A 16,448-nucleotide genomic window follows, 5' to 3' on the forward strand; every position below is an offset into this window, starting at 1 on the left:
TTCTTAATTAAATGTAATGCTACTCATATGGCAAGCCTTCATTAGTTTCAAAGGCATGTGGCACAAAATCTACATCCATAGTCAGAGCATACTAGCAGCTACCAGTTTTGGGACCTATAGGTTAGCAAATCCAGTACTTCCCATTTAGGTTTATCTATAGTGTTCCAAACATTCCAAAACTTTAACAACTGACTATTTTCGTGACAACTTCAGTTACAAACTGTTTTAATTAAACAGTTTTTTAATTAGGTAGTAATTTACTTCAGCACAATAAAATGCCAGATTCTGTCCCTGTCCGCATGTGTATGTTTGCATATCCACAGTAATATTCTGCCCTAATTTTCCAAAGATCAAGCCTTATTTATAAAGAAAACTATCCAAAACTGTTCCAATTTATTTCACATCACTATTTTCCATAAATAGTCTAAAAGCCCAAGTGAATATCATCAAACCATAATTAGCTGGTTACTTTACTTGCTTTTTTTCTGGCTTCGGGTAATTTAGCATATTTAGGTGCAATAAAGTTTATCTCAGCATTCTCATTCATTACTGCTTTTGTCTGCCAGAAGCATCTTACATTCACTGTCCACGCATTAAAGTCTAATTTTCTTCCTAACCACTTCCTGCAATGACAGACCACTCTGCAGCTGCTAAAAGCTCTATTAGAACAGTCTGAATTCTTGAACCTTTCGTCTTCTTCCGAGACATTAACGTTGCCTACTTTTATTTCACTACTGTCAAAATGACTAAGAAAAGCAATTGAACTTAATTGGCAAAAACTTCAAGAACAAAAAACAAAACAAAAAAACCAACACAAAACCCACAAACCCTTCATCCCTAAACTTCAGGGATCAACCAACAGAGGTCACTGTCAGAGTGATTTTTTTGGTCCATTCTTAATCTGAAGCCTGAGCATTTATAACTCTATTTTGCTGGATGACGAGCAGCAGTGCTTAGGTCAAAGCCAGCATCTCCGGGATTGACTGTGCTATTGCCAATCTTTTATTCTACCTGAGGTTATGATCACAATTAAGAGATTCTTTCTTTTGCCTTTAGAGGCTACAGTCTTAATTAATTAAGCTACATTAATGAATGTAAACTTCAAAAGCAGAAGTTCAAAAAATCAGAAGGTGATTTATTATAAAGAACTGCAATACTGCATGGCTTCACTTACAGTTCAGATTTTTTGGTTCTGCATCATTTTCACAGTGAAGTATTTAACACCAATGAATGCTGGGCATCACAAACTGACAGCGTGTTTTAAGTCTGGCTGACAGTGAGTTAAAAAGGTTAACATTCAGAGTCACAAGTTGAAAAATAATTTCCATATTTTTAATGTTCTACCAAAAAGATTGTTTCTGTTATTAATGCCACTGCTTATCAATAACAACAAACAAACACGGCTAGACAGCTTCACAGTTTGAAGCAGTGAAATAGGATTTTGCGTGCAGCCCCTGGGTGTAAGTCGACTGACAACTACTGGATTTGCTGCTGTACGGCTGAGAGTACACGCTCCTCTGAACTACTAAAATAACAAAGATGATTTGGGAGAATTTGTGGATGCAGCTTGTAGTTTAGTGAATATTCAGACATTCTTCTTGGCTGGTTTTATTATCTCTTTATCCTTCACAGTGGTTTTAGCACAGCCAAAATGAAGTCGGACTGGGATTTCATTTACAAAGGTTGCAACTGCTTCTGAGATACAGAGTACCTGTCTGTGTGGAGCCAGGAAGACACACATCTGACCTTTTTTAAAAAGGCTATCTGTAAATCTATCAAGAGCATAAAAGCAACTTAAGATTTAATGGGCCCAACTCACTGTGGTGAAATTATCCAGCTTAACCTTGGTGCCACACGTTGCACTCAAATGCAAGCTTAACAGGCTAATACTGGTGACACGGTGAAGAGTTGGGCTTTTCACTTTCAAGGTGAAAAGGGCATATGTCCTCTCACCGTTGCCTCCCGTTTCTCTGCTCCAGGTCTGTATCAATAATGCAATGGACAGCTGAAGCTGCCGCGCTGCCCCCCCACCCCTGTGCTGTTTAAGATGCTCACCGTGCTTTTAGGGAGTAACATAAAAGGCTGTTGCTGCAAAAAAGAATGGGAATCATCTGCTCTGCCTAGCCACGGTAGATAGAACAAAAACTAATGGGCTAAAATTGCGGTACAGAAAGTTCAGGTGAAGCATCGTAAGAAACAGTGAGTATGGTGAAGCATAGAATAGATAGCCCAGGGAAGCTGTTGCATCTCTGTCACTACAGATCTTTAAGATTAGGACAGAAAACTATTTATCAGGAATGACACAGGTATAATGGGTCCTGCCTTAGGCAGGAGGATGGACTGGAGACATCCTAAAGTTCCTTTCAGATCTATTGTAGCACAACATTGCTGATGAAACGGAGCTGCTGTTACTGAAACGCAGACAGATGTCCCTTCCAAATACCCTTCCAAACTCCTACAGCATTTTGTGAGGGCTTCTTACTACCACAGAAACAGAACACTGTCAAATTGATTCAGTTGATCTCACCTTGTTTCTAAGCCAAGCCACTCCTAAGCCTGAAAGTCAAAGCACTGAAGCAACTTCCAGTCTGTAAAAGCATGTGAGAGCCGACTTGTACGGCAGACCCTGCAGGTTGGTGCAAGTCTAATTAAAGTTAAATTCCTTCTTTTGGGTGGATTTTACTATATTTATTTTTACAGAGAGATTTCTCCAATGGATTTCCCTAAATTAGATAATAAATAAGCCCACACTGCACCTACACAACACTGTTTGAGAGAAGGATGGAAGGCATAACCCTTGCAGTTTCTTCATGTTTTGGGGGGATTTTTGTTTGCTCCAGACTACTATGGTGAGTTTTATTTTAAAGATCAACAGTATTGGAAAACTATTTGTATGACTTCCTGCACTTAACCATTTGCAATGGTATTTCCAAGCTTTCCGTCAAAGCTATAGGTCTGAATAATGTACTTGCATGAAAAAAAGAAAGTGAACTATCTTCATACCATGGCAATTTTAAGAACCATGATTTTACATATTCTCCAATTATTGCACCAATTCGCAGTAAACTCATACGATAAAGAGATAGCAAAGACCATTCATTACAATCTTGTGAAAGTCTTCATGCTCCAGTTATGAAATAGGCTGATCACATTTGACAGCCAGCACTTTCACAGGCACATTTAGTCTTGTTAGTCTCTCATTAGTCCTTCCTGGAAACGCAGACCTGTTGAGAGCATAACTGCACAGATTCTTTTTTCTCCTGTCATCACTCTTGTGTTTAGACATTGGATACAGGTGAGGGGGAAAAAGTGCAGATTATAGTAATTTTCTCTGGTGACCGCTCCATGAATAGGGGTTTGACGTGCACCATAATGTGTGTACTACTAGAAGGGGTTGACAAGACAGTTAATAAAAGACTTACCTTAGTAGCCACGGAGAGGAAAAAAGGCACAGGTATTAGGAACAATGTTAAAGTTTCCAGAAGAGAAAACAAAAATACTGCTTATAGTTTGGAGTAGATCTATGCTACAACTCACATTTAAACTAAAAAATATGAGAACATGAGAATGGGTATTGAAAAAAAACCCAAGTACTGAGGGCAGATAAAAGCCATTGAATACCAAATGCACCTTAATAGCTTAGTTCTGCCTTTGTGCTTCCTAATGAAGTAGTTATTAGGTGAAAGATTATTTGCTCAGGTGAAAAATATAAAATGCATAAACTACCTGTGCACTATGGCAATTAACAGAAGCAAGGTGATGCATACGTTGCTCAAAGCATCCCTGATAATACACAGCTCTGAGTGGGAAAACCTGCCCCACTTCCAGGCTCTTCGTACTGAACTGGGAGCTTTTATAGTGAGTGGCACCAAAAGCCCTTCCTGGTTCCTTCAGGCCAGTGCTGCTGTGCCTCCCTGCACAGAAAGAACAGTGCAACCTCATTAACCGCTGGTATCTGCAATTAGCGGAGCACGTCTTGTCATCATAACCCTAGAGACTGCAGTGCCAGCCTATCTACAGATAGCCCAGACCTCAACACCAACTTTGTTTTATAAAGCATAACAGACAATTTGGAAGCAAAACCTCAGCGAGGTCTATAGTCTCCAATGCATGGCCCCAGCATGCTTGGTTTGACATGACATACGTTCTAGCTTGACACTGATGCACCTCCTTTCTGAAGCTCTCCTTGCCTTGGCCATGAATATAAGGATACCTACCCTTACTTCCAGAAGTTATGCATGTTTCCAGAATAACTAGACCCTCAATAGCAAGATACAGATATAAACATGGAATATATAGATATAAATTAGTAAATATCTGTATGAAATTGGGATGCATTTCACCTACTGTAACCTGTCCCCCCTTTCAATGATAAACCCCGTAAATTTTTCTCAGCCTGTCACTGATGGAAGACGACCACTGAAAAAGGAAGAAATTTTAAAAAGCTTGAAGATTACACTGTCCACATAACATCTAGCTACGCAGCTATACAGGCATTCTCCAGGAACATCAAGCTGGTAGTTAACTTGAGAGTTTTCTTGCCGTTAGTTCAGTTTTGTTTCTACAGGACTTACACCCGTATGAAAACTGAAAGGATATATAGCAGCTGGGCTGGGGTTTTGTGTTTGGGTTTGGTTTGTTTGAGGAGTTCTTTTGTTTGGTTTTGTGGTTTGTTTTCTTTAAAGTCAAATACACACTGATGTCATTTTTTTGAATTAAAAAAAATAGACATAAGCTAACATAAATACTGATGGAACAGCCAACAATCTGCTGGTAAGCTGTTGCAACAGCTGTAGTTCCACAGGAAGAAACCATGTACCTTTAGTCTTAATATAGTTCATTCAAGGAGATATAAGTAGATATCTAAGCACATGTCAGAAACTGCCCCAATATATTCTTAAATCTAGGTACATTTAAAAAAAAAAAAAAAGCAAAACAATGGAAAATGTTTCGAAAGGCTACGTTTTAATATTTTTTTCAACAATAGTTGGACAAATAACCAAAAATATTAATAGGGTGATGAGAAAGGAACTGTTGGAGCTCTGATTATCTGGTACAATTGAAGACTGATATATTATAATGTAGAATAAGTTTTCCCCACTAAAACAAAATACGGCCATAGAGGAAAATCCACATCACAATGCAATTAAATGTACAGCTACTAAATATTTTTAATTTTTAGCTGTATCTATTTTCAGTTTTCTCCTACTAAATGCATTACACAAATTGAATTTTCCCTAAAGCTCTATAATAAAATTAATGAATTTATGAAGTGAAATAAAACTACATGATATTAAAGCAGAAATTTAAAACAGAAATAAGAACTTACTCCAACAATTTAAAAAGGCAAGTCTTAAAAAAAATATAGGTTTTTTTCCAAACAGGCAGGGAACCCAGGCCCTTCAAGGGAATTAAGGGTTCAATCAGTATCATAATATCACGTCTGGACTGCAGACCATGAGAATAAATGTACAATATTACCTGGAAATGAACTACTAATATCAGGGAATACACACCAAGTATTTCCCCTCCTAAAATCCATAACACTTCTTAAGATATAAATAATTCAAATCAATAAATGAAGAAACTAAATTAAAACTACCATCTAATATAATCTTTATCACAAAAGCCAAAGCCTCTGTGTAAGTTCAGTATTTCAAAGGATGATTCTCTACACAAGCAAATTACTAATTCATGGAAAACATGTTGATTGTCCCAGCGTAAAAACTGAGGAAAATAATCAGGCTAGCAAATGTCCAGTCAGTAAAGTGTTTGTAAAACTATCAGTGGAAACAGCACATGTGATTAACATCCCAGCAAGCATCCCAAGGGAATGCAAGTGAAAGAAGCAAATATGAGATGAAACATTCATAGGAACTGAAAAATCCCCCCAAAATGAAAAGGGCATTTTTTTCACTAGGAATCAATCTTCGTACCTAAATAACTGCACCTGAAGATCTCACAGAGAGGTTTACTTTAGCAAGGATTTCATCTAAGTTTACATTACTGTTTTGTACAAACTTTTGAAAGAATGAATTGCATGCCTATGTGAAAGTTACCATTATAAGAAAAAAGGGTACTAAAATACATTATGAATAACAGCTTACCATTCAAACTCTCATTCTGCACTTTTTCTTTGTTTTAACATATATTTGTCTCTTGATGAATGCATTAAAAAAATAATTTGGAAATAAGTAAGCTTTCCTTTCAAAAACTAGTAACAGAGATAAGGACACCTTATGCTGAGCATCTTTGTATGAAGTATGAACCTACTCTGATTATAATTAGCACCTCGCAGTTAGAGGCTGTCTACTTACCTCTGAATGGACGTTGATTATGCCTCTATTAACAAGCAAGTCAGTGCCATAGGAACTGATCAGCAGACAGAAATGTTTCATGCTGAGGTTGCTGTATCCATACATATATGCTATTTGAGGCTTTTACCTCTGACTAAATTTAGTTGAGTACCCCTCACACTGAACATCTCTGGTGCATATATGGTTGAGAAAGAAGTGTTCTGTGCAACCAAGAACCATGGGGCACCAGGAGTGACAAGCCAATCTTGATACTGAAATGGTGCTCAATACATAAAAAACATTTGTGAATCCCTGTTTTGCAGGGCATGAGTTTATGCCAGTATATGTGTTTGGTGAAAAAGGCTAATAACAATTCTTATACGATGCTGTAAATTGCTATTTGGACCAAATATTTTGACTTACTGCTTACCGAACATGACTGTATTCCACAATAATGTAACATAAAACAATATAATCTTTTTTAACAGCTGCATCTTTTTAGGATCTTCAGAACAGCTATCAAGCCTTAATATTATCCCTTTTCTTCAAAAAATATTTTTAATGGAACAGGGAATTTAAGCGAAAACTTGCTTCACATGCAAAAGTACTCTTTTCTGCTTACGGAACTCATGACAGAATAAGTATCAGGAAAAATAGACTTAATACAAGTAAAAACTTCTATATGACATACATCTATCATACAGCAATCTAAGCAAAAATCTTCAACACCTCCACTATATTTTCTGTCCAAGTCTTGACAGTTATAGAGTACTAACAGAGTAACATAAGATTTGAGCAACTTCAAATATTTGTCACATATTTTGTCCATAGCCAGGGAACAGAATAGGAAGAGAAAAAGGAAGGGCTGTTATTTTTTAAACAAAATTAACTATGTATTCTTACTTTAGGCAACTATAATGATTCATTTCTATAAAAGCAAATCAAAATTGAATTATCCAATTCTCGTGTTTTCATTAAAAATGTTAATAGCGGAAACCTGCTGTATTATGCTCTCTATTATCACTTCTGCTTCACAGCAAATGAGCAGCACATTCATTGCAAAAGAGACCTCATTTCAAGGTCTACGGGCCAGCGGTCAAGTCCTAAGTCCTCAGATACTAAACAGTCCTTCAGATTACGTTATCTCTGCACTGCAAATTCATGCCTTACAAATGCTAGTAACTTCATAATGCAATCCATAAGCTCAAATGCTGCTGTTAACGCATGTTCCTACCTGCAAAGGGAACAGGTGCATCTTTATCCAAAGCAACAAGGGGAGGATCCAAAATTACAGTGTCATTGTTTTCAGTTATGATCCCATGGTACGAAGTCTCAATCCAGGGCTTGTGTTTGTTCACTAGAAAAGAAACAGTATGCCTAATTAATTTGATTTGTGGTTTACATCCATTTAGCTCATTTTATCTTTAAAAAGCAATTATTTGACATACAACCAACATTAATGTTATTACTCAAAAGCCACTGACAAGATCCTGAAGTACTTTATAAACAGTCAAACACTGAACCAAAATGATATATGTATTGTACTGCAAGTCGTTGATAAGAAACCAAACACTTAAAGACATCTGTCCAATTAAGACACCAAAATAAAAAGCCGATTTTCAAAATATTTTTAATGTCTTCCCAACTGTCAGACATAATTAGACACTTTTGAAGGAATTGCTTTCAGCTGCAAAACTGATGCAAGAGAAATGACTTCCAGAGAAACAACTCTTTTCAAGATACAAAGGCAAGCAGAAAAGCAGGTGAGAACATCGGACTCTCAGTCAACTTCTCATTTTATTTTTTTTGAAAAATACCTGAAATTACTTTTGTGTTCTGTACATTGTAGACAAAAAATAAACTTCTACATTTTAATCACTCTGATAAAAGCCACCACCTCTTTCCCATTTAACCAGCTTTAGTTATGCTTATATAGGATCTTAATATTTTCTGAAAAATCTGTCCTTCAAATACAGCTGTTGAACATTAGGATGTCTGGTGTTGAAGTAGAGCGGAAGATTACACAAAAAGACACTTTTAAAGTAGGGGACATACCACGGTATCATCAGATTGTCTTACTCCTGAACCATTTCAATGTGCATCCTTCTCATGAACCACCTCCTATTCATTGGACAGTATGAAGACACGTTTTTCTCTTCCTTTTTATTTTGTAAGAGGCTTAGCTTTGCTATGCTTATAAATAGCATTCTGTTCCCGCAGCCACAATTTGGATGTTAGGTTTTTGGAACTCCTACGTAAGTAATACAATGGTGCTAGCCTAAACAAATTGCAATTTGAAGAATGTACCGCCCCAGGCATGAGGGAACACTGCGCTTAAGGAATATCTACCATATTTTCACTAAGTCCAGATGCAAGGTGATTTTTGTACATATTATTTAGCTGTATGTGCCAGATGCTGAGGAAAACATCTGGTGAAGTAACAGAATTCACCTCAAAAGATGGAAGGTTGACATTGAAAGCAAAATAAAATTGAACCAGATGGGATTATTTAAAATAACGCCACTATAAAGGCAAACACAATACAGACACACACACACACACCCCCCTAAACTCTTTCCTGCCCTGTCTTCTGTAAAACTCCCAGACTAGAACGAGTTTCAAGCTTCTTCCACAAGGTTTCTTCTGTGTGAAGGAAGCAGCAATAAAACAACAGAGAGGGCGCTCACCCCAGCAGAAGAGCTGGACAATTAACAAGTTCTTTTGATCACTGGCTATTTGGAAAAAGCAAACATGTTTATGGCAAACTGAAGTTCATTCTTTGTCTTTCTTGTTTCTTTGTTAAATCATTAGGAAATTGTGGACTCAGGAAAAATGATCAGATGTCCTTGTAAAGTGTAATTACTTTGAATTCAAACCACTAATATGACAACTTTGAGTTCATTTAGATGTTGCAATATATATGCTTTCAGAAGAAAACATATTTATCTTCACAGTGGTTTTGTCCATTTTTGCACTGACTAAGCAATGGGAAGATTAAACTGGGGATGTGTCAGATGAAGGTAAAATGGAAAATAAGGAACTCAAATCTCTTCATCTTGTAATGACTGTACGACTAGAGGAGAGATGGTGAGTTGAGGTAATAGAATGAAGGCCAAAAGTCTTGTCAATGTTGAAATATGAGAAGTGATAGATGCAATTTCAGAGCTTTGTACGCCATTTGGGATTCCAGTTTGCAGGACAGTTAAAAGCATTCTGTATCAGTTATTTGAATACGTGAATTGCCTGAACATCCAGACACATCAATATGCTGCACTGGTACTCTGACATGACTCAAAGGCTTTGACTGACACATGCTGTACAAAACAAAAGGTGATCTCTTGATTGAAGGCACTTACAGTTTAACAATAATGAACTAGCAAATAGGATTCTTCAAGAAAAGGGAACTCCTTCTGCAACTAAAAGTGCCAAGTCCAGCATTCCCTTCCTTCTGGTTCTGTTAATTGAGCTCTCACAAAAATGAACAAGCAAAACCCCCAAAAATCCACCACTAAGCAACCAAAAAAACCACCTCCACAACCCCCCCAAAAAGCCAAAATAAACAAAAAAAAGAGGCCCCCCAACCCCTTTCCTCTTAGAAGAGTTTTGATGACACTTTCACTTAAGAAACAGTCCCAGTATACATTGACTGCAGTTCTACTAGCCTTATCTTTTTTCCATTAATGTTCCATGAGCAATAACAACAGTTAAATGAGTGACAGCAACATAATTCCTTAAACGAAATTAGTTGGGAAGAGAAGAAAGTATATTAGGAACAAGTTCTACAATTTAGGCCTAGACCTTAAGAGACCAGTATTAAGAATTATTGAAATATTTTCACATCATTAAAATTATTCATCTCTAACACCATGATTAGTAGCTGGTGTTCTGGTTGGGGGGCTTGTTTATATTTTCTCTGCTAAAGGTTGCCAAAATGTTAACATAGAAACTCTTACTAAATGCACACACCACCACACAGGATTTAATAAGATACTAGAATCTAAAAAGATCACTTGCAAATATAACATGATTAATGAATACTTTGCATTTCTTCCTCCAAGGCAAAAGGTCAGCTACAAAATATTAGACTGGTTCAAATCAGTATTTACCCACAGGTCAACACACCTCTCATAAACCTCTGATATTTTCCTATCCCTATGCAGCATCTTTAAAACAAATAGAATTAAAAAAAAATAATCAAAAGTGTTTTGTCCCGGTTTATTCTAGCTATTGATTGAAATTCCAAGATATTTGAGAAGTACGTATTTTGAAATATAGATTACATATTCTTCCAGTTGTGCCCTCTTTAAGAGCATTCTTGTCCCCCCTTACCTGCTTTCCCTACTTTTATAATATTAATGCATTCAAGTAAAAACATCACCTGCAACTTAGCCACTAATTCCTCTGCCTTGGAGCAGGACCTGCACCTCAGAACATGACCTCCTGTAACTGAATCAGTATTTCCTTTTACCCTGACCTTCAAATGATTACTTTTATTACTGTACAAAACCAAATCTGTTTGAGATAGACTAGCAGGCATTTAGATCCAGGCTGTATTCATGTTCAGGGGAATAATTTCTATTTTAGACAACATATATAGAATATTGACAGAAAATTACAGAAACCCCATGAACCAAGTAGATTTTTTGTAAGACCTTTACCTTTTTGACAGATACCCAAAAGCATATATGGGGGGGGGGGGGAAAAACCATTTCTTTTTTTTGACTATGATTGGTTAGAACCTAAAGACCCTAATGTAAATATATACAGTTATGCTTTTTTGTTTCAATCCACATTTAGTTGAAAATGCCCCCAAACTATGTTAAAGTTGCGTTCTTTTCTCAGTTACATCAAAACCAATCACATTTCAGGTCAGGTTTCCAAAGACACAGTAATGCCACACTGTATTTATTTAAATACCAGAACGAAGAAGGTTTATGACGCTGTCTTTAGACTATGTGAAACTGTATGTTTAAATAGAAAAATAAATAGTAATAATAAAAAACAACAACAAAAAAACACAAAAACCACCACACCAAAATTCACATTATTTAAGAAACTATGTAATTTCCATTATATAAGGTGTTTATTAGAATCTCTTGAAGATTAACATGTACATTTTCAGAATGTCCATAAACTTTAAGGTGGGAAAAGTTTTATTTTTTTGTTGAAATGGAAGCGGCACAAATGGTTAAAATACTTTAATATTTCTCAGCAGTGCTTAAATTAACATTCTATAAAAGAAAGTGATAGGCAAACTACATTTTTTTATTTGCATTTGCTAAAAATAGTGGAAGAAATCTAAATACAAATTTGTATGTGAATTTTCAGAACTATGAGAGCAGAGTACTGTATAGGAAGCAAAACTCAAAAAAGTGAACAAGCTGGGATACTCAGCAGAAAAGAGCTACACAGAAAATTCTTTAACCTCTTAAGGTGTTGTAAGTTGCAGTGTACATATTAAAAATGAAAATAATTTGTCTCTTTTACAAAGGATCTTCTTTGAAAGCATTTATTGTTTACCTTTTCCCTTGCATTTGTCTAGCTGGCTAAAAGCTAAAATCAGTGCAATGCTTTCATGAGTTCATGCACATATTTAGTTAAGATGTACAGATGAAATATACCTATGCTCTGGGTGTTTTTTAAAAAATACTTGTTTCTATTCCTGTAATTTATTAGTCACACATATAAAATCATAATTTAAATAAACTGTAGCATCTACGATAAAGCAATTAATCTTTTCCTTTTATTAGAGCTAGAGGTCAATTCATTAAAATTTGTATGCACCATTTACACTGCATTTACATAGTCTGTCTCACTAAAGCTTGTGAATACAAGCCTTTGGATGCAATTAAACCATCTTGCTAGCAAACTGCCACTCTGTGTTCCATCTGCAAATGCACTTGGCACGTAAAACAATGGAGTAGAAAAAGGCAAAATAAAAACAAACTCATTCTGTAGAGTCTGCAGGAAATCTCATGCCCCCAGGAATGTTGTCTTGAAGTCAGTTCAAGGACAAGCCCCAAAATATAGCAAAATTCATACAGCAAACGCCAGAAGCTTAGAACCCCCAAAATATCCTGAACTCCTACCATCTACTTCAGTGCCTTTTCCCACCCTATGCACGATGCCCTGGGTTTTACCCCTTCCAGATTGCATGCTCAAAACCCCACACTGCTACCTGCCACCCGATACACGGTAAAAAAACCCACCAACCCCTCACACCAAACTCCCCTACAAACTATGACTGCATCCAAGCACTTCACACCTGCACCTAATGGCCTAGGAGAAGCTCCGCAGCAGAAACACAGAACAAAATCACTGACAAGACATGGATACATCAGCAGTAGGAAAAAAAAAATAAAAGTAAAATCAACGACCTCCCATCCCATGCTCTTTGGCAATACATACCAAAAAGCCCTTTCCTATGAGTATGGCTATAGGTACACAGACCTCTGCGTCTGTAATGCCTACAACGTTAAAACAACTGCCTGCTTTATCAGACTGCAAGACATTTGCAGGGCTTTCTGAATGCAATCATACTCTATAAATTAAGTCTTCCAAGTCTCAATGCCTGTGAACAGAGGTGCAATTTGTCAGTGCAGAAATAATATTATAACCAGTCCACAATACAGACAAAATGTATGAGGACATCATCTCATGAGGAAAGACATCATCTTTTCTATAACCCAGGATAGACACTCGTTTGGGGCGGTGGGAGTGGGTGGAAAGCAGCATGTGTACAAGGAATACAGTATAATGGCATTTCCAAGATTCAGCTGATTTCTGACTTAAAATACTTCATAAATGGCACTGATCCAAAAATAACACATTATAAAACAACTATGAAAGGGAAAAAGTGAACATTAGAAGCTTTAACTGCCGATACTAGGGCAGAGTCAATACTGTCAAGTTGATTTAACTGCTGATTTCTAAATTTTAGGAAGTTACAACTTGAGGTAGCAAATTATAAGGGTTAGGAATTGCTTTATGAGAGTGGTTTCTTTCTTTCTTTTTTTTCCAAAACAGCATAATGGATCTATTTGCCATTTAAATGTACTGATAATATGTTATCTCTATCTGTCTTAAAGAGGTTGTTGATTCCGGTAGAATTAACAGAAAACTTAGGCTTTCTTACCACTTGGTTCAGCTCTAAGTCCTTTCACCACTAATTTCAATGATTTTCAGCTCAGCCTGCTGGAATCCTGTCTTTCTAAGTGTCAAAGGCCTGCCCTAAAAACCAGCCAAACTGAAGATGCTTAGGAAGCGTTTTAAACATATGCATGACATCCCGTTCACTTCTGTGTAAAGTAAGAGAGCGAATGTCAGGCCTTACACAGTCTGCACTACAAGTAACAACTCCTTCCCTCGCACAGGAAAGAAAAAGAATGCTTCTAATGCCCGTTTAGGAGGATACTGCATAACATAAATATCCTAATGATGCAGACGACATACCGACTTCTGCAATGCAACATCATTACAGCTGAAAAAAACCTCCTCCCCAGATCTGGATGCCATTGGTTTGGCAGTCCGCTCCTCCTTCGGGGGGACACTTTGCTGGGTAAATGCCACAGTAAGACTTGCAGGGTCAGCAAGGGCCAGAGTTCCGGCTCATTGCTTCAGGTATTTCAGAAAAACAAAAGGCTACTGAAAAAAGGAACTTGTCCATTGTTGAAATCCAGTGGCCTTTTCTCTGGATAGTTTTAACAGCCCTGGGCTTTGGATGGAGAAGTAAAAACTTTAAATGGGAAAACAGCGAGGTCAGAGGATGATTTTGATTTACAAACGTGCCATTTTCACTCTTAGATGATCAAGCCAGAAGTTTTGAAAACTCATACCTTTAACAGAAATTTGCTAGCACCTCCAGTAACTCCAGTACTGATAACTGGAATATTTCAAAGATTGTGTTTTCAGTAAGCAAGTCCTGTTTACATAGTTCATACACATGACTATATGCACATGTAACTCCATAACACAGCAGACCTCCATTCCTCCAAGATATGACCAGAGATGCAAACCTGGATTTCCTGCGTGGCCTGCTCCTATATGGGCCAGGGCTAGAAACCAAAGACAGAACAAAACCTGAAATCTCAGAGTAGCAGCAAAGAACAGATTGCAGAAGACAGGCCGATTTGGGGGTTTAGGTCACTAAAGAAATGAGGATTAGAAGTCTGGTAAAGAATTTAAGTCTTCCTCTGGAAGGCAGAGAAAAGAAGGGCATGGATAAATGCATTTTAAGGGAAAAGAAACTAAGCTAGAAACAGAAACTGAAAATGGCTGGAAAGTAGGAGAAGCAAATAAATGTTTGCATTTTACAGGATTAAATCTTTCTCAGACTGAGTGAAAAAACAAGAGTGCCTATACCAGTATAAAATAGAATGCTACATACAAAAGTAACAGGAAACTTCCTGAAACTTTTGCATATAAAACACATTTTATATAGTTTTGTCCAAGACCAATTGTAAAGAAAAAAATTATTCCTGTGTCTCACGTGCTTAGGTCTCCATGTGATGCCATTGTCTGCATTACTGAAAAGCCAGCAGTTATGTTCAGGGTCTACTTTTAGATAGATAACTTCAAATCATAATGCTTTATGTGCTTTTACATAAAATAATAATATGAAATTCCTGCCCCAATTATGGCAATGTGAGTTTCGACACTAAGTTCAGTTTAAGCAGAATTTATGTGATTTATGATACGTGATTATGAGATGTGAACTCTTTGGAGAACATTTTAACTAAGGAATGCATTACAAGCAGTGCACCTCAGCAACAATAAATTACTCAGTGGAGATCCTACAGATAAGTTAGCATTGATCATACTGCTCAACACAAAACCACTCTGCACAAAATAGGCTGCAGAAGAAAGTCTTCTTCCATAAACGTACTATCTGGCCCCCAAGGGAAGACCTTTCAATAATGAGAATTTCCATTAGCACAATTTGTTCTTACATTCAAAAAGGGGGAAATCTGAGGGAGAGGACTCCTTTGCTAGTAGCTCATCTTACTACAAGCTTATTTGACCAAAAGCATCAAGTGCCTTGTCTAATGGTCTTGATAATATTAGGCAGCAACCTACTGGGCATTTCTAAAATATTTATTCTGACCTGCTTAGAAGTTTACGTAGCTATAAATACGCTTGATTCTCTTGTAATTTTTTAGTCTTGAGTGGAGAAGATATTTTTAATGCTGACGAAATCAATCTTAAACATTTAACAGAACCTTACTGAATGCTTTGGTAAACCCAGACCTGTACTGATCAGGAAAAACACTCTAGCTGCAAATTTCATAAAAATCTACTCACAATACTGATATGTAAAACTTTAGCAGCACTTTTACTTTTGATCCATATTTCTGAAAGGCACATTCTGAATTTAAATATGCATATAATAATAAAATATCACGCTGTTCCTCATTGTTATCTTTTAAGTAACAGACCACGTAGTTTTGCTCACTGTGCCTTAAACTGTCTCTAAGCTTACAAGTTATTCTTACTAAAAAAAAAACCAGATTTCATCTCAAGATGCCCAGTCCTTATAAATTTATCCATTGATATTGATCATAAGAAACAGACTACAGAGAATTCTGAATTCTGAACTACCTACATGCCTCAATGTTCAGACCAAGAAATTGCCTGTGTACTATATATAAAGAAACAAAATCAGAATTAGATGATGAGCCTGTCCCACACCTAGTGATGGGAACCTCAATAGCACACATCAGACTGTGTCCTCACACATGAATTCCATGCAATTAAAAATCTTGGGGAAATCTAACAGCATAAAAATGTTTTTATTCACATCACAAGGACAGAAAAATGTCAAACAAATGAGGCTATGTTTTCCTATGTGTTTAGCTGTAGTCTAAAACCATTTCATTCCTCTTGCTTACCAATGCTGACCTTTAATTCAACACTAATTTCTTATGAGAAGCCTCATTCTCATTTAAAAATACATAAAAGCCTGAGAGTCACAATATTTATCCCTTCTATAATTTCATTTAACTTTTGTTAATATTTAATAAATCCATGTTCACTACATGAAGCTACTCAATCCCTACGTGCTTTTTTTCCTTACATTTTTTTTTTGTTTGGACTGAAAGCTGTTCAGAACATAAATTTATTTTTCCATTATGAGAATTTACAGCACACATTTTA

The 16,448-nt window shown here is 36.6% G+C and overlaps 1 protein-coding gene across 1 annotated transcript in view; it reads right to left on the reverse strand.

The window, feature by feature from the left end:
• The window catches only part of CLSTN2 (calsyntenin 2), a 389,890-nt gene that overhangs the window by 223,196 nt on the left and 150,246 nt on the right, over positions 1–16,448 (reverse strand). The window contains exon 2 of the mRNA XM_056359073.1: positions 7,531–7,653. Within this exon, the coding sequence (XP_056215048.1) occupies positions 7,531–7,653 (123 nt within the window). The remainder of the gene's footprint in view (positions 1–7,530; positions 7,654–16,448) is intronic.

This window comes from Falco biarmicus, chromosome 13, assembly GCF_023638135.1.
Source record: "Falco biarmicus isolate bFalBia1 chromosome 13, bFalBia1.pri, whole genome shotgun sequence".
NCBI lineage: Eukaryota > Metazoa > Chordata > Aves > Falconiformes > Falconidae > Falco > Falco biarmicus.